This window comes from Papaver somniferum, chromosome 9, assembly GCF_003573695.1.
Source record: "Papaver somniferum cultivar HN1 chromosome 9, ASM357369v1, whole genome shotgun sequence".
Lineage (NCBI taxonomy): Eukaryota > Viridiplantae > Streptophyta > Magnoliopsida > Ranunculales > Papaveraceae > Papaver > Papaver somniferum.
Window position 1 is genome coordinate 23,651,802 of NC_039366.1, and position 20,370 is coordinate 23,672,171.

The 20,370-nt window shown below is 36.0% G+C and overlaps 1 protein-coding gene across 2 annotated transcripts; it reads left to right on the plus strand.

Annotated features, from left to right (window-relative positions):
• Positions 1-13,608: 13,608 nt before the first annotated feature.
• Positions 13,609-16,700, plus strand: LOC113309264. Of its 2 annotated transcripts, XM_026557684.1 has the most exons (3): positions 13,609-13,684; positions 13,805-13,938; positions 14,093-16,700. In XM_026557684.1, exon 3 carries the CDS (start codon positions 14,149-14,151, stop codon positions 16,681-16,683), a length of 2,535 nt encoding a protein of 844 aa, XP_026413469.1. In that variant the 5' UTR covers positions 13,609-13,684; positions 13,805-13,938; positions 14,093-14,148; the 3' UTR covers positions 16,684-16,700. The 2 variants fall into 2 exon arrangements, with proteins under 2 accessions (XP_026413469.1, XP_026413467.1); XM_026557682.1 differs by lacking the exon at positions 13,609-13,684 and having other exon boundaries at positions 13,698-13,938.
• Positions 16,701-20,370: the final 3,670 nt, after the last annotated feature.

The window sequence follows — 20,370 nt, forward strand, 5'->3', positions numbered from 1 at the left end:
GCCTAGTAACAAAGCATTCCATATTCGTCGTTAGATGAATACCTGATTAGATTCAAGCTAATATCTTTCAACCGTTGGATCGAAAACTTAGCTTGTGACACACAAATGAAATGTACTACTTTGGATTTATGTAACCGTACCCAAACATGAACATTTGTTGGTTCAACAATAGTTAACCAAATGGTTAGCCACATGAAAAATTTCATATCAACCATGTTCTTCTTCACCATAACTAGTTTAAATGACTCAAATGAACTAGTAAGGGAGTTGTTCAATTGCAAGGAAATCTTATGCAACTACACAAGACACAATCGAAGCAAAAATGACTTGATTCACTCGAATCGGTTCATGAACTTTATAGCCACGGTTTGCAATTTGCATTCCTTATTTAATATAGATAAATTCACAAACAATCGTCTTTAGATATAACCAGCTTAAGTTCGCAGACCTGGTTCGCGGGACTTAACTTCCTGGAAGGAGTTCTCAAACTCCAGCAGATTTTCTCGGGTCGAGAACTTCCGCCAGTTCGCGGAGTGGGTTCGCGGACTGAATTCACGACTCTTGTTCCGGTTCTATTGATCACCAAAGTTCGCAAACTTCGGTTCAAGGGAAAAGGACTTATACATATATGTGTTTCCACACAATGCTTATATCCATATTGGTTATATAATCTAAACTCTCATTTCAATCATTGAAACATTCTTAGTGGACGTTATATAGTTGTAATTCACAAACCATTTTTCGTCAAAGCAATTTTCAAAGTGATTGAAACATAACATGACTTTCGTCACTAGGTAAAGATGAATTTGGACAAAGCGAAAGCTTACCAACACATATTTCGAGAAATAGATAAGCGAGATAAACTCGGCTGGAAATAACAAATGTGTATAATCAAAGTCTATATAGAAAAACGACTTTTGTCTCAAGATAGGAGATAGAGTAGATAGACTTTTGAGTGATAAATAAGTTCAAGTCTCCACATACCTTTTAGTCGATGAAGTTCCACCAGTTCCTTGAGTAGTCCTTCGTCTTGTACGATGATCGCCATGGAGTTCTTGAGCTCAACTATACTTTCTATCCTAGTCCGAGACTTAGCTATACTAGACTAGAAATCAAGACTTATAGTTTTGATCACTAACATTGACAAACATGCTTGAGATAACAACGCATGCGAGTTTGACCGAGCAATGATCTAACAATCTCCCCCTTTGTCAATTTTAGAGACAAAACTATCAATATATATGGAATACAAAAAATAAATGAATTAACTTTTGTAGCTGCTATTCCACATGCCTAATCTCCATCATTACTCGAAATCTTCGTTACTTCCAAGTACTCCAATGATCCCAAAGGTTGTAAGTTCAGCATCATTGGTGTTGAAAATCCGTAGCTATAACAACGAGAAACAAAAGTTCTCAATCATTGTTATACAATGTCATAGTATCATTATATAGTATCAAAGTTCAATTGTATCACAACTTCGACAACAATACTATGGTGATATGTATCACTCCCTCTTAGTAAATACTCCATCTCACATGGAAACCACTCCCCCTTACATAATGATCCGAAAACCATATGTATTTCTAGTGTTAACTACATATTATTTCTCCCCCTTTTTGTCAATAAAATTGACAAAGGTACGAAAACGGGATCCTAATGAAATTTCCGAAAGAGACATTTCATGACCAAAAGAAAATACATATCATCTTATTTAGATGCAATTATATAGCTGAAGCTAAATTCATTCATCAAGGAGTTTATAAAGATACAAGATAACCCTTATAATATTCCACAGCCGCACTCCCCACAAAGATTTGGCAATTAAGCACAAGTTCAATTAAAAAATCTCCCCCATATAATGTCATTCCCAAAAGAACAACAAGAGCGACCTTAATTTCAAAAGAAAAGAAGGATTTCTTTGGACATAACAAATCACATACAAGTATGAATTTGAATCCAAATACTCAATTAAATTAACCACAAGAGAACCCATGATTAATTTAATCGGAAATGCTCAACATAAAGGAACTTATGGAGACTCAAAAATACTCAATAAGATTAATCACAAGAGAACCCATAATTAATCTAATCGGAATACACAACCAAATTAACCACAAAGAGTAATCCATTTAATTGGTCATGCTCGACATAAGTACCTCACGGAGCAACAACTAAGCTATGAATAACTCAGTCGATTGTGCTCAACATAAGAAACTTTAGGGAACAACACAGTATATGCACAAAAAATTGTAGACCGGAGGTCGACCAAATACTATGTAATAATCAAAGATTCATTCTATTTTCCATCACCATTTGCATAATGACATACAATAGATATAATCCTTGTGAACAAAAGATTTTAACCTATCTTCCATCAATAATTGACATAATAGGCTTAACTTTTGTATTTGTCAAAAGTTCATTCCTTCTTTTATCAACACATGCATATCGACATATAAATGACTTAACTTTTCACAAGGTATGGGACAATCACAGTTCACGGACGTAAAAACACATATCCCATAACAAATTGCAATATATAAAACCATAAAGATTAATACTACAAAAATCATCTTCCAAATAATTTTAGAATTTAAACTAATAAACTATGTGTAATCACAATAATGGCTATTCCAAACTCTAGTTATTTTTCTAAGAAAAACAAGAAAATATAAGATTTACTAGACAAATACAGTAAAATTACTCATCATCTTCATTATCGGAGACACTCCAAGATGCTTGAATCATGTTCAATTCTTCCTTGAGCTCGGGAAGCTTAGTTGCAACCAATGAAAATTGTTATGTACGCACTTCACTCTTAAATTGACCTTACACACACCCTTGTGAATTTTTTGAAGAAGACTCAAGGTGGTAGGGTCACAACCGTCAAGGGAAGTAACTCTTTGTCCTTTGCAGACATTTTCCCTTATGCGTCTGAAGGTACAGGAACGAACCGGTTTGGGAAACCCGAGAGAGTTTCCAATTGAATCAAACCCACAATCACGACAAATTTTACCAATCAAACATGGATATCCTAACATCTTGATGGGTGAAGTCATCGAGATCATTTGAGAAATGATGAATCCACAAATATCGAGACTCGGAACACCTAATTCAAGGAAATAGACCAATTCCGCAAACTCATGACTCCACCAAGAATTCTCAACCGTGGAGGGACACAAATTGGAGATACCAAGTTTCCCAAAGGCAATTAAAGCAATACTAAGATCATTAGCAGGAAATTTTCCTTGATTCCGAGTCACCTTCTTACCGCAAAGCCCAAGAGAGATGTCATCACGTGATGGTTGTTCATCACTTGGTCTAGGTAGACGAAAATTTCCCAATGGAATTTTGGTAATCTTAGAAATTAATTCTCTATCAACAAGAAATCTTTCTCTATTTATCATGGATTTGAATTCCATCTTATTGAGATCAACATCATGAATGTTGGCATAAAAAAATTCTTGTAAGAGAATCAAATCCTTGACCAAGACCTTTAAAGCAAACTAAATCCTCCTCATGCCCACTAGATAGATCCAATTTCTTTTCTAGGATAAAATCTTTAGATGAAATCTTTTAAAAAATTCTAGCACAAGAATCATTCACAAACCTAATCCTAAGAGAATTTTGGTCACAAGAAAAATCCATGCTAGAGGTATTTGAGCTTTTAGAACTTCTTTTTGAGCTCTTAGAATTCATCATGAGATCTAAAAACAAGAAGGACCAAGAGGAAATTACTTACTTGGAATGAACCTTGAAAACCCTTTCTTTTGAATTCTCCAAAGAAGTTTTAATGGAAAAGCCACAAAAACCCTAGGTGTTCACGTACGTGAACTGTTGGGATGAAGGAGAAGGTATGCGCACTTCCTTCTTTTATATGCCCAGCTAATGGGCTTGGACCCGTTTAGGAGATCGCGACCCACAAAAGTAATTGTAGGATTTCTTAGGCGTTCGAAAACCAAGATAAGCATACAAGATTATGAAGAAAAAGAAGAAAACATTAACCCAAGTACACACAAAAAAACTGTTCTTGCCCCATTTCAAGAATATATACAAATGGGGTAACGCCAATCAAGTTACCAGGTGGCGAGATGTGCAGAGAGATTCTCATGCACCATTTCCGGTTGATATTTGTGAAAAGTACTAGTGATATAATCATAGTAATGATGATAATCAGGGTTGACTGAGTTTTCTATTTTCCTCTTCGGATGACTACAAGGAGGATTCTTCCGATTTTTAGTTTGTACAATATAGTTTGTATGTATAGGACCTTTATCGGGATAATTCTTAGATTTAACGGAATTAAGTTTTTCTAAGAATTGAAAGACATTTCCGAATGCTCTGAATAGATCTTTGTGAATTGATCCATTATGATAGTATTCCTCAAACACATTAAGAGTTAATCTAGTGAGAGTCCATACCTTTGAGCGGTACGAATATTTTCTCAATCTTCCCTTTTTTTTATTTTTTCCTTCAGACTGAAACTCATTATCTAATTTATCCTTTTTAGATGAATCGAGATTATTGTGAGAAACCGGAGGTTTTACCCATAATAATCTTTGAACAATCTGTAAGGAATCCTGGCGTGCGTTACAGATGCCAAGAGCAAGTTTTCCAAAGAAATTTCCCATAAGAAATTTTTTAAGGACCGAACAAACACAAACTTATCAGGTTTAAGGTGTTTGCCTGCTCTGATACCAATTGAAAAAGCGAGGGTCTAACAACTTCACCCAATATTTCGATTAGCAATCTGTATGGACAAACTCCAATATACTTTCAAGAGAATCAACTAGACTCAATCTTAATAAAGTATATCAAAGAGTTATATCTCTCTTTCTTGATTCAATTCTTTCTCAAGCAAATAGAAATCTGCAAGTCTAATTGAATACAAGAGAAATCACTTGAACCGTTCCAAAGACCAATGTTCAAGGATCAATCAATTTCAATCAACAACCAAAGGTCAGATTTCCAATTGATTGATTCAAACGCACAACCTGTGATATTTCAATTATATAACTAAATATAATGCGGAATAGAAATAACACAGACACCAGAATTTTGTTAATGAGGAAACCGCAAATGCAGAAAAATCCCGGGACCTAGTCCAGATTGAACACCACACTGTATTAAGCCGCTACATACACTATCCTACTACAAGCTAACTTCGGTCTGGACTGTAGTTGAACCCCAATCAATCTCACACTGATTCAAGGTACAGTTGCGCTCCTTACGTCCCTGATCCCAGCAGGATACTACGCACTTGATTCCCTTAGATGATCTCATCCACAACTAAGAGTTGCTACGACCCAAAGTCGAAGACTTTAATAAATCTGTCTACAGAATAGATAAATCTGTCTCCCACACGGAAAAGTCTACAGAATAGATAAATCTGTCTCCCACAGATAAACCTACAAGTATTGTTCCATCTTTTGATAAATAAAGGTGAACAGGAACCAATTGATAACCCGGACTTATATTCCCGAAAAACAGCCTAGTATTATTAATCACCTCACAATAATCTTAATCGACGCAGCGAAAGAAGATATTGTGGAATCACAAACGATGAGACAAAGATGTTTGTGACTACTTTTCTATCTTGCCTATCGGAGATATAAATCTCAAGCCAAACGTTACGATTATACTCAAAACGATATAATCAGCAAGATCAGATCACACAGCTACGAGAAAGTAGTACCGGTCTTGCTTCACAATCCCAATGAAGTCGTTAACCTGGTTTTTAAGAAGAAACCAAAGGTTAAAGGAGAATCGACTCTAGCTAATACAACTAGTATCACACAGGAGGTGTGTGGATTAGGTTTCCCAGTTGCTAGAGTTATCCCTTATATAGCTAATAAATCATTCAATATTCACCGTTAGACGAAAACCTGATTATATTAAAGCTAATATCTTTCAACCGTTGGATCGAAAACTTAGCTTGTTACACACAAATGAAATGTACTATTTTGGGTTTATGTAACCATACCCAAACATGAACATTTGTTGGTTCAACAATACTTAACCAAATGGTTAGCCATATGAGCACTTTCATATCAACCATATTCTTCTTCACCATAATTAGTTCAAATGACTCAAATGAACTAGTTAGAGAGTTGTTCAATTGCATGGAAATCTTATGTAACTAAACAAGACACAATCGAAGCAAAAACGATTTGATTCACTTGAATCGGTTCATGAACTTTATAGCCACGGTTTGCAATTTGCATTCCTTAGTTAATATAAATAAGTTCACAAACAATCGTCTTTAGATATAACCAGCTTAAGTTCGCAGACTTAAGTTCCCGGAAGGAGTTCTCAAACTCCAGCAGATTTTCTCGGGTCGAGAACTTCCGCCAGTTCGTGGACTGGGTTCGCGGACTGAGTTCACGGCGCTTGTTCTGGTTCTCTTGATCAACAAAGTTCGTAAACTTCGGTTCAGGTAAAAAGGACTTATACATATATGTGTTGCCACACAATGCTTATATCCATCATTGGTTATATAATCTAAACTCTCATTTCAATCATTGAAACATTCTTAGAGGACGTTATATAGTTGTTATTCACAAACCATTTTCCGTCAAAGCAATTTTCAAAGTGATTGAAACATAACATGACTTTCGTCACTAGGTAAAGATGAACTTGGCCAAAGCGAAAGCTTACCAACACATATTTCGAAGAATAGATAGGCAAGATAAACTCGGCTCAAAATAGAAAATGTGTATAATCAAAGTCTATATAGCAATAGGAGATAGAGTAGATAGACTTTTGAGTGATAGATAAGTTCAAGTATCCATATACCTTTTAGTCGATGAAGTTCCACCAGTTCCTTGAGTAGTCCTTCGTCTTGTATGATGATCGCCATGGAGTTCTTGAGCTCAACTACACTTTCTATCCTAGTCCGAGACTTAGCTATAGTAGACTAGAAATCAAGACTTATAATTTTGATCACTAACATTGACAAACATGCTTGAGATAGCAACGCATGCGAGTTCGATCGAGCAATGCTCTAACACATGTACCTTCCGTCATGACCGTAAAAAACCCTAATATCTAAGTCAGGTCACGAACCGACGTGCATCCCAGAGAATAGCTGTTTACAAACTCCTTTATATACCTTAAATTGTGATTGAGAAATTCTCATCCAAGGATCCGCACCCAAGCATGTCTCTTATGTCTCGAATTCTTGAAAAGCATGTAGAAAGCTCTTAATCGCGATGGTATTGAAACAAGAAGAAAGAAGAGAACTCTTGTTGATGATGAAGTTGTTGATTCTGCTGATGTGAATTGCTATTTTGCATATGATCATCAAGATATTGAACGGGAAGAGATGTTCTCTGCTGATGTTGTTTATGATTTTCTTAAACAATTTGAGGAAGCGAAACTAGAACTTGCTGAAACGCTGAAAGGTCTAGACATGTTGAAGACTGAGTTGAAAAAGGTTTATGCTGACCTTGTTCTCATGAAATCTCATGTTCGTGAACTACTCAATGAGAATATTTTCTCTGAAGAGCTCGTGGATACAGTTAATGACAAATTCAAGGATTTCAAAACCAATGAAGAGTCTGGAAAATCTAGTTTATTTCGTTTTCTATTTGTCTAGGAAACTTCTTGTGAGAATTTATTCTTACTTTTGAGAAGGATAACTAGGGTTTGGTATCGCAAAATTTGTGATTACACAAGCTATTTCCGACGTTTTTCATATTACATGTTTTTAGATTTATTTATTTAAATTCTAGAGTTGTTGGAAGATGAACTTGCACTATGTAATCATCATTGGTTTAATTATTGCAACAGTCTTATGAAATATATATGCCTTTATGTTTACGTGAATCGAGTTGATATTTCATATATGCTCAAAATTTAAATGTATTATGTTTTTATAAAACGGAAAATAGAATAAACTCTTTGAGAATTTTTCTCGCATTGTGATCACACTTTTGTGTTTTTACAACTTGATCCACTCCGTAAGATTTTCTTATGTTGAGACATATCGATCAATTTTTTTTTGTTCGTAACTGGCGTTGAGTTAAGTCGATTTTTGGATACAAATCCATGTGATTTGTTAATGTTCAACTAAATCCTTCTTTTCCATAAAGCAAGGTCACTCGTATTGTTCTCTTGGGAATAACATCAAACGAGGGAGAGTTCTTAAGTGAACTTATATGGACATTTTTTTTACAAGATTTGCACCAATCTTTCTTTAGGGTCCAAAAAATAATAAATTTGAAGCTAATATTTTGATGATACGTTCCTTTTACTTAGATCTGGATTCCTACTAATAATAATGAGCACAATTCGAGATACTGCACCTCACCATCTGCTGATTTCAATTTTGAACGTTAATTTTCAACGGTTGGTTTACAAAGCCGTAGATGGTGGTGTTATGCGTTTGAATTGTGCTAATTTTTTATAGGATTGTCGACTAACCGCACACATAATAGAAAAAATTGCGTCTATTACATTTTCACAATCTCCCTCGGTGAGGACTTGAACCAAGCTTTAGTTAGTAATTTTTTAACCATATACTTTAGCGCAAATTTTGTTGTGAAATTTGTTTACTATTTCGCGCGTGATGACATACGAATTGTGTTACCGGGAGAGAAACAGTATGATCACCGTAAAATGACCCGCGGGGTGAAGAAAATGAAGTTTGAAAAGAGAGGTTCAGTTACCCAAAAATGTACTAATGAGGTTCGTCTCACTTCTCTCTCTAAAAAGTTGTCATCACAACTTCCAACCCTTTTGACAAGTCCTTTCATACTATCTGTTTAGTGTCTTTAGAGCAAGGTTTGAAAAACGGCCGTTTTTTCCGAAAAAACGTCCGTTATAACGCTCACGCTCATATACTGTGCCCGTGAGGTTCACCAACACGCTTACCTAAATAACACCGATAAATAGGAAAAAATGGCGTTATTTAGACCCGTTATAACCGTTTTCACACATGTGATTACCGTTTTTCTAAAATTAATATTTCAGTTTTTTTCTTCTAAATAACATTTTAACACACGTTTTTTACACCGTATTTTCCGTTTTCATACCGGTTAAACCCGTTTTTAAGGAAAAAAAATTTGAGTTGGAGAAATTCTTATACAATTTTTAATTTCAAACTTACAACTAAAATTTCATAAATAATCATTAAACACTTCAAATTTTATAAACTTACAATAAGTAACCTAGTGACAGTAGTGCTTGAAATTTTAAACTTAGACAAACCAACTTGTACCGGCATTTTTTTCCGACTTATTCAAGTATTTTCTGTTTTCTCGACGATTCTCAGTTGATTCCTCCTCCTCTTCCTCCGCCTCATATTGGTTCGCGTAATGCATTTGGCTGTCGTAGTTAACAGTATCGTCATCTTCATAACCATAGTCTTCTTCCTCATTATCATTACGATTATCTACTTCATTATTGATATTAATATTGGAATTATACTCTTCATTAATTCCTCGGGTATCTTCTTCTGGACGATCTTCAGTGTAATGAGAATTGTATATGGGATTTTCATTTTCATGACCTTGTGTATTGTCTCCAAATGTTAGGTTACCAAAGTCATAAACAAAGTTACTCACTGGCAACCTTTGATATGAGATTTCAACTTCTGGATCATGCCATTGTATGGTGGAGGGAGAGGCTCTGGATTATTAGCTGCTTCCTCTTCCAATTCATTTAACCAATGTTCTTCCTGGGTAAAACTGGTGTTTCATCATCCCCTGCTATCCAATCAAGCATATTTTCATCTGTCAGCAGGCTATGAACATCGTGGACATCGATGTTATGTCGCTTTGCTTTACCTTGAACTCTTGCTGCTCCAATCTTAAATTGTACTGAACATATACCAAATCGTTTATTCTTGACGAAACTAAACGGTTGCGTAGTTTGGTGTGAATTCTTTCAAACACACTCCAATTCCTCTCGGATCCAGACGATGTGTTTGTCTGGCTTAGTATCTTTACCGCGATCCTATGGAGTGATGGAAACTGAGCACCGTATGACAACCACCAGCTTACAGGATCACCTTGCAGAGCAGCCAATCTTGCTGATGGTGATGCAAATTGGCCTTGCATCATTTGCATTCTTCCCGCCTAAAAATATCAAAAACTGTGAATAGAAATTCATATAATTACGAAATTAATTGTTAATAAAAATTCACACCTCTAGCATGCATGTCGCTTGTTCTTGAGGGCTACTAATCATTTTTGATATAACTTCACTGAGACAAATTTGGGGCTGAGAAATTTCATTGTTGATGAGATTGGCTGCTGGGTTGTAGATATAATATGGATTCAGAAAATGCGCTGCAGCATGAAGAGGAGAACTCAACTGATCTTTCCATCGTCGGTTAATCACACCTACAATAGAATTATTTCGAGTTTTACCCAAACCCCTTTCTATAGTTTCCACACATGTAGCAAGTGCATGAAACAAATAACCCATGGTAGGTTTATCTGAATCCAAGAAATGGATCATTTTCAATAAAGGACCAACCATCATGCATGCATTTTGGCATGTGTGCCAAAACATCTCATTCAAAATAATGTTTTTCACATCTTTAGCCGTACGAGTTTTTCCTTCTGGCGAGTTCACAAATTCTTGGTCTACAAAAAGACTCTCGATTGCATTACGTTGATCAATGATACTTTTGATTGCGATAAAATTTGTCGCAAACCTTGTTAAGTCAGGGCGCAATAGATTGCGTCCCCCAGAATGTTGTCTGAATCTATCAAGAACCCAACCATGATTATAAATAAATTTACTGATTTTTCTAGCTTCTGAAATCACACCTTTAACAAAAGGGAACTTTTCAGTATCTTCCAACATTAAATCCAACACATGAGCTGCACAAGGTACCCAAAAAAATGTACCATACTCTATGGCCAATCTCATACCTATTAAAACAAAATGAGAAATGAATTAACAATATATAAAAATAAGCAACTGTAATTAAATTAAGTTGTAATAGTTACTTGCGGCTTTGAATTGGGATCCTTGATCAGTTACTATTTGAACAATATTTTTCGGACCAATATCTTCTATAACCGGTCTGAACAAACTCATCAAATACTCTGCTGTCAACCGATTATGCTCGATGTCAACGCTTTTCAAAAATGCTGTCCCATGGCCACTGTAAACTAAGAAGTTTACAATCGTATGGTTATTTTTGTTTTTCCAACCATCTGACATGAGTGTACACCCATACTCTCTCCAATAATTTCGTTGGACCGACACCACATCCTTCTGAATCCTTTGTTTTTCCTGCCTTAATAATGGGTTCGACAACTTATAGGAAGACGGAGCTCTGTATGATTTTCCGAAATTTGCAACTGCATTGAATGCCTCGTGGTACTGAGTTGAGTTGGCCACATTGAAGGGAATATCATTAGCATAGAAAAACGTCCAACAGAAGAATCAACTTTTTCCCGGCATGTTTGACTTCTCCCAAAATTCGCCATGCTAGGTTGAGAATCCCTATTAGTATTATATTGTCCTCCCATATCTACATACATCCTAGGTGCTTGGTGTGGTGTACGCATTGAAGAACTAGGTATAACCGTGGAACCCTGTGGACGCTGTGATGTACCTTCTCCGGCATTAGTATTCTTACTTTTTCGTCCAAAAAGGTTCTTCAACTTCGATAACCCGCCCATTTTGTTTTGTGTTACGGCGCTTGTTCTTCTTCATCTATATCATGCACAGGGTTCCACGGTTCATTTTCATACATATCTTGAATTTCTGTATCTTCATATTCAGTTTCTGGTACTCGTTTCCGTTTTGCTTTGTTTCTGTCTTGCACCCATACTTTTGCTAAATTTTTAATCTCAGGTGGCACATGCATGCAGGGAGTAATTGTACCTCTTTGTTGTGCCAAATGCATTTTGAAACGCGAAATTCCCGCAGACACTTTTTTTTCACAAAAATTACACTTCAACTTTTTACCATCACTCATTACAGTACAATATGCATGAAAAACATCTCGTTTTGCAGATGTTGATCCTTCCATTATATTCTGTAAGTAGGAAATTTCACATAACAATAAGTGACATATATAAATACAAGTTAAGTGGACATATTCCATCAATATAAAAATGGTTAGAGTAGCATTATAATTAGAAATCACAAGTTGCATTAGTCATTTACTCAACTTGAATATTAAAAGTTGAAATTAAGGATCGTGTAGCCTCTCAAGTTGATGGACTATTTACTTGCCAACTGATTTTTATAAAGAAACAATGATTTTTTACGTGCCAACTGATTCAAGTTGATGGACTATTTAATTATGAATATTAACATTTATTAAAACATTTCTTAAATAAATGATAATAAAATGAACAAAAAATCTATATTTCTTAAAACATTTCTTAGATAAAAATGAAACATTTATTAAGTAAATATACGTTAATAGAATGAAACATTTCTTCACTTAACATTTCTTAAATATTTCTCAAACATCATGAAAGAAAAAAACATTGATATTTCTCAAACATCTATATTCACTACTCTACATCATGAAAGAAAAAAACGATAATAAATAAATTAATAAATTATTAATAAATTATATCTCTAATTGAATGAAAAATCTACAAAAAATAATTAATATTACCTCTTAAACTTGTATTTGAGAAATTCAAAATGTAAAGCATTCCTTTGAGCAAGAAGCAGAGAACCAGAGAACCAGAGGTATTGATTTCATTTCAATTCTCTTCTTGTCCTTTTAGAGCATTCCTTTGGGCAAGAAGACATAATAGCTAGCGAATCGAAATATTCTTGAAACATTTGGAATCTCGTTGCATGCGTATATAAGCACAGGCTAGCTATGTCTTTGATCATGAAACCAACTACTCTTTTTACTTTTTTGTTTTTGTTTTATTTCTTTAACTTTTGAGTCTGAATTCTAAAGTACAGACCACATGTAGCATATACTGTACACACCTCCAAATGCAAAAGAAAAAGATAAATCGACTCCCTGACTTCCCTCTCTCACTCTCTTTTTCTCTAGCTAGTCTCTGACTCTCTTCCTGTTGCATTCCTTGTTGGTTAGTCTTGTAGCAAGTAGCTAAGCTAAGAGCCTAGGAGTATTATTTGACAACAAAGTTTTGACTGCTTTTGAATCCGAATATGCATTATTGAAATATTGGGGAATGCATTGAACTATTCGAGTGACAACTTGAGCATATCAAGTGGATAGTGATAGTATGCGTGTATAAATATTGTCGGTAGACGATAACTACAATGCATTGTTATAAGTCATAGACTTAGGGTAGTGAATTTTACTAGATATCCATAAATTTTTATGTTAAAACCCATAAACAAATAAATAAAAAATCAAATAAATAAATTAAACCAAAAAAAATGAAAAACGTAGTAACAACGTTATTTAGACCCGTTGTAACCGTTTTCACAGCTGTAATTACCGTTACATAGGAAATTCAGATCACGAATTATTTATTTTTCTTATTTAACCGTTATCACACCCGTTATTTTAAAAAAACGTCAGAAAAACGCGTTTTATTCCTGTATAACGCGTTTTTGACCCAAAACATGCTCACATCCATCAAAACACGTTATAACGGTCACGCCTAGTACCTGTGACCTGGGCCGTGACCCGTTTTTCGAACCTTGCTTTAGAGAGAGAAGTTCAAATTCCGCATCTTTGTTCTCTAAGCTCTCCTTCTACTCAACGAAACTAGTAAGTAGATTCATCTCTTTTTTCTTTTGGAATTTTGCCAAGCATCAGTAGTACTAGGGTTTAAACCTTAAATGTTCTTCACTAAGTAGATGATGTTTCATGAATCATTCATTTCTGCAGGTCTTGAGTGAAATCTGAGATTGATTGATAGATTTTGTTATTCAAATTTTGATGTTACCCAAATCAAAAAAACAAAGACACTTGTTCACAGCAAAGTTCTCTGAGTTCACTTCAGTCACTTGCACAGGAAACAAGTAAGTTGATCTCATTTTTCTGATGGAATTTTTGCATTTTTACTTTCTTTCTATTTTTGTGCATTAGTAGTACTAGGTTTTAGCTGGATGTGAATTAGTCTTACTATTTTTTCTCCTGGGTTTTTCACTAAGTAGATGATGTTCATTTTTACAGGCCTTGAGTGAAATCTGAGTTTGATACATAGATCTTGTTATTCAAATTCAAATGCCATGGATGTTGCCCAAATTAAAATAGAGAAAGACCTGGAAATGCAGCCTCCACCAGGGTTCACAGAAAAGGCGTCTAATGCCCAAGGAAAGTGTACTGGAGCTAACGACTGTGACAACATTCGCTCTGGGCTAAAAGGAAATCTTGAAGGTACTGAATACTTGTTGAAGCCATCGACAAACAATGGGAAAGATAATCGAAGCATCAATACGGAAGATAAAAAAGCTGACACCTCCAACAGTAATGCAGAGGAAGTAGCTGAAGATGAGGACTACTATGAACAAGAACCTGAGCCGGTCGATACAGATTTTTATGACTTCGACAAGTGTAAGAGGGAAGAATGCTTTGAATCTGGTCATATATGGGCCATCTTTGGCGATTTCGATGTTATGCCCAGACTCTATGCTAGGATAAATGCAGTATACCCACCTTACAAGGTGAATGTCACATGGTTGGAGTTTGTTGCTGGGAATACAGATGAGACTGCTTGGGAGATAAGTGGGTTGCCTGTTGCTTGTGGGAAGTTCAAACTCGGCAAGACTTCTATAACAATTGAAGATGCAGATTCATTCTCCCATAAGATTTGGGGGGAGAAAGATGTTAGAAAGAGTTACAACATCTATCCCCGAAAAGGCGAAACTTGGGCCCTTTACAAGAACTGGAACACTAATTGGAGCTCGGATCCGGACAACCACAGAGAGTATGAATATGAATTTGTTGTAGTCCTCTCAGATTACACCAATATATCAGGCATTCTGGTTGCCCATTTGGTAAAGTTGAAAGGTTTTATATGCCTATTTAGGCCAACCAAAAACAATGCCATGGTTTCTTATCAGATACCATCCAATGAAATGTTAAGATTCTCTCACAAGGTTCCTTCATTTAGAACAAACGGTAAAGAGCGAGAAGACGTCCCTGAAGGTTATTTTGAACTTGATCCTCGTTGTCTGCCCAATTACCTTGAAGAAGTGTCTGGGTTCATTGATATGGAAGCTGAAACTATTGATGATAATATTAATGGTTCGTTAAAAGCTGTATCAAAGGAGAAGCATCCTATGCACCACAAAGGAAAAGAAGATGCAAGCATCAGTAAGGAAGACAAAAGAGCTGACAGCTCCAACAGGATTGCTGAAGAAGTATCTAAACAACAACCTGTGGTCAGTTTTTTTGACAATCCAGATTTTTATGACTTCGACAGGGATAAGAGTGAAGAATGCTTTGCAGTTGATCAGATGTGGGCCATGTTTGACGATTTAGATGGCATGCCCAGATTCTATGCTCGAATTAATAAAGTACACTCACCTTTCAAGGTGGATATCACATGGTTAGACTTTGTTGCGGAGGATATAGATGAGACTGCTTGGAAGAGAAGTGGGTTACCTGTTGCTTGTGGGAAGTTTAAATACCAGAAGACTGATACAACTGATGATATACGTTCATTCTCCCATAAGATTTTTTGCAAAAGAAGTGTTGATAAGAGTTACAACATCTACCCCCAGAAAGGGGAAACTTGGGCCCTCTACAAGAATTGGAACCTTAAATGGAGCTCTGATCCCGACAACCACAGTGAGTATGACTATGAGTTTGTTGTAGTCATGTCAGATTACACCTACAAATCAGGCATTTCGGTTGCGTATTTGGTTAAGTTGAAAGGTTTTGTATGCCTGTTCAAACCGACCAAAAAAAATGGCATGGCTTCCTTTCAGATACCATCCAACGAAATGTTAAGATTCTCTCACAGGATTCCTTCATTTAGAACGAACGGTAAAGAACGAGAAGATGTCCCTGAAGGTTATTTTGAACTTGATAATTGTAACCTGCCCAGTAACCTTGAAGAAATGTCTGAAACTGTTGATGGTAATATGAATGGTTCGTTAAAGTCTGTATTGAAGGAGAAGCAACCTATGCCAATGAAGAGAAAAACTCCTAATGTGGAGAGTACTCTGGATGGGAGTTCCCCAGGTAAGAATAAGTCTTTTAGGATTTCAAACGGATGTTATGAGAACTTAAATGAAGAAAAGTATGCAGCAGATGCTTCTGGTCGATCTCTGGATAAGAAGAAGGCTACTAGTGTTTCAGACAGTGAGAAAAATGCCTGTCCTCACGCTAAGGAAATGAGTCCCGATGGTGTGATTACCATAGTTCGCAGTGCTGACAAGGACATCTCCTCTTCACCTTCTTCTTTGAAGATTTTTGATATGCTAGATACAGGCTTCTGCAACTTTAAAATAGAGCGATCCTGCGAAAGGTTCAAGACTGGCCAGATATGGGCTCTGTACTCCGAATTGGATAAGTTGCCCAAAACCTACGCTCGGATACAAAGTGTTCAATCGTTTCCTGTTTTCAGACTTGCTATTAAGTGGCTTAAATCTTGCGATCCACCTAGAGACATTATTTCATGGGTTGACAAGGAAATGCCAGTAAGCTGTGGAACATTTAAGGTCACATCTAGTGAAGTTGTTGTCTTTAATGATTCCATTTTATTCTCTCATCAGTTAAGTGAAGTACCAGCTGTTAATAATTGTTGGGTGCAATAATCAAAATAAAGAAAAAATCAAATAAGCAAAAGTTATTGATACTTAGCTCCTTTATAATGGAAGTGATCGATTGACGAAACGAACAAGCTTCTCATATCTCCACAACAACAACAAGGCAAAATTTTGGAAAAACAGAGTGAGTCACGTGTTCAACACGTTGCCCTTAAGACATTAGCGCCCGGCTACATTCAAGAGTGATGCTATAGCCCTCACAAGACGGATATCTCCAGGATAAAACACCCTACTACACCTACTACTAGCATATGTAGTAGATGCTCAACTTGAGCTTGGCAACTCCGAAAAAACCGTTAAGGAAAATCGCGAACTCTTAAGAAACGCTATAAAATATTTTTTCTTCGGGGTCCCTCTAAAATATAGCGCAACCCCTTTCCCATAGATTTTACAAAAGTAGTGAATTTCTTTATATAATGGAATAAAACAATTTAAGAAGTGGAAACTCCACAATGTGAGACTAATAAGTTTTTCATTCACAAAAGAAAACAATAAATTATTATTTTTATTAAAACCATTAAAAATCAATTTTTATTAATCGTTTTCCAACAATCCCCCACATGAATGAAAACTCAATAAAATACAAAAACACAGATAGATCTTGGTAAATCAACAACCCAATCTCACGAACTGAACTGAGTGAACAGACAGACAGATCGTGCATGTTAAAGTCATACTAACCATTCCAACGCCATCTCCCAAACACAACAATGTGTTGACCCCAGGGTCATACTATGGATCGCAAAAATCATATAGTATAGAGAGCTTTCATCTTTAGCTCCTCACAAGTGAGACTAAAGGTTCCTTTCACCAAAGTGAAAAAACATGAACTAGTGAACCCTTAGGTCCTAAGTTCCAGTAATACCAAAACCCTCAAAACGAAAATCACATAAAAAGCGCAGGAAATACCATTTTAGGCAGAGGTGTCCATGAGGTCTTGAACCTTTGCTTAGTGAGATATTACCGGAATTACTTGCTAGAGACAGTGAACTATGTCTTGAACTGCTAGCATTTGATGTAAATCGCGATAACAATCACGGATGATATCTCCAAGGGTGCTGCCAAGCTCGTGCCGTTTTGTCCAATTTGACCCTGGACATATCCTTTTTCTCAGAATGCTCTACAGAATCAAAGCTCATATTCTCATAGGAAGCGGCCCACTTCCTCATTCAGATAGGTGAGTTTTCATAAAAAGTGTTACTGCTACACCCCACTTCAATCTTAAATTGAAACTATAGAACTCATTAAGACTTCTTAAAAGTCATCCTTCACATGCAGTCACACTATCACGTCTACAACATAGGGAATGGACAAAGAATGAAATTCTCTGATAGTGTTTACCTTTACCCACCACAAATTAGCTGTCTCATTCGAAACCTTGATCTTGGGATCTCCAGTCAGAAGGGTTGAGTATCCTTCATGGCAAGTTTAATTTATGAGCTTAAGCCCCATCCCCTTCGATGTGTTTCTAACAATCTCTTTGGATGAACCTTTCGTCAAAGGTTGCGCGATATTCTCCTTGGACTTTATCCAATCAATGGAAATAACGCCAATTGAGATTAGTTATTTTTAGCTTTAGCTATTATAGCTTGGCTAACACAGTATATAGATATAGCTGGCACAGGCCTATTCCAGAGAGGAATGTCTTCTAAAAAGCATCTTAGGCACTCAGCCCCCTCTCTTGCTTTATCTATCGCAATACTCTCAGATTCCATAATGAATTGAGCAATATACGTATGTTTGGAAATCTTCCAAAAACAAACCTTCCTGCTAGAGTGAAAACATATCCACTCGTAAACTTAAGACTCCTCTGAGTCAACTATCCATTATGCATCACAAAGTCCCTCAAGGACAGCAAGATACCTTTCATAAACCAAACAAAAGGTAATCGAGTATTTTAGGTACCGTAATACTCTACTAAGTGCATCCCAATGCTCTTGCTATGGACAACAAGTATATCTACTTAACTTACTCACACTATAGGCAATGTCTGGACACTTACAGTTCATTAAATTCATCAGACATCCTATAACTTTTGAGTATTCAAGTTAAGATACTCCACTATCCTTAATTTTCTTGAGTCTACAAGAATAATCGTACGGAGTACAAGCAGGCTTACAATCACATTGATTGTATCTATTAAGCACAAAATTCAACATAATGAGAACGACTAAGACTATAAATGCTAGATTATCTTCTAATCCTCATCCCCAAGATTACATCAAAAGGGCCTAAGTCTTTCAAGTCAACGTTCTCATTCAGTGCATGTTTTTAGTGGAATTAATCACATCTATGTTTGTATCAAGTATAAGCATATCATCAACATACAAGCATACAATCACACAGGCATCCTCTTAACAAGTTACTTGTAAATATACTTGTCGGATTCATTAAATTAAATCCAATACACATTATCACATGATCAAATTTTCCATGTCACTGTTTACATGCTTATTTTATAAACCATACAAAGATTTGTTCAACTTACAAACTTTGTCTTCATAACCTTTCACTACAAAGTCCTCAGGTTGGTCTATGTAAATTTCTTTATCTAATTCACGGTTTTAGAAAAGATGTCTTAACATCCATCTGATGTTATTCTAAGTTCTTTATGGCAGCAATAGCAATTAGCATCTCAACGGAAGTAATTCTCGTCACAAGTGAATAAGAATCAAGCAAATTTACACTTTCTTTTAGTTTATAGCCTTTAGCTATCCACCTAGCCTCATAATTTTCCACAGTTCCATCTACCCTACGTTTCCTCTTAAAGACTCAATTACATCTTATGGTCTTATTCCATGGAGGTAAACTAGCAAGCTCCCAAGTCTGGTTTTGACGGACTGGGTCCATTTCACTAAATGAAGCTTCTTACCAGAATGGAGTTTCCGTAAATGTTATGGCTAATTTACGAGTCTGGAACTCATACTAAGCTAGGCATATTATGAAGTCAGGTCCATAAGAAGTCTCAGTTCTAATCTTTTTACTTCTCCTATGGTCAACTCTATTCCATCTTCCTTTGAAGGTAAATTTGACTAGTTGAAAATAAATCTAACGGATCAACAACACATCTCTAGTGAGGCACAGGTTTAAGAATAAACATGTTCAAAGAACTCAACATCCCTAGATTATGTAATAATATTCACAACAAAGTCAGGAAAATCACACCAAAGTATGAAAAATCAGAACACCCAACCAAAAATCTATATGTAGAAGTATACTCAGCATGCCCTATATGAACACACAATCAACATTTTTGGTTTCTATCTAGTTCTTTTAGGAAGAGGAATGACAATATTAGTCAAACACCCCCACACTTTGACGTATGCATAAGAAGGTTGTATATCTTTCCATAAATCATATGGAGTTTCGTCTGATCCTTAAAAGGGTACTCTATTCAGGATATACTAGTTAAGAGGACTGCCCCCCCCCAAGGCCGCAGAAAATCCTGAACTAATCAACATGGAAATTATCATCTTCTTAAGGATACAATTGTTATGTTGAAGGCTTCTAATCGGTTTTCAACTTCAAGTTTATACATCTTAAGGCTTCTAAGGCATCATCCTTATCCCTAAGAAAGCATACAAGATAGTACCTCGTACAATCATCCACAAAAGTTATAAACCATGTTTTACCATAGTGCTTTTTGGTTGAACTCATGTCAACTAGGCCTAACTG

Bases quoted from the DNA above. Each gene is read 5' to 3' on its own strand.
- LOC113309264 (XM_026557684.1), top strand. From the start codon at position 14,149: ATGGATGTTGCCCAAATTAAAATAGAGAAAGACCTGGAAATGCAGCCT.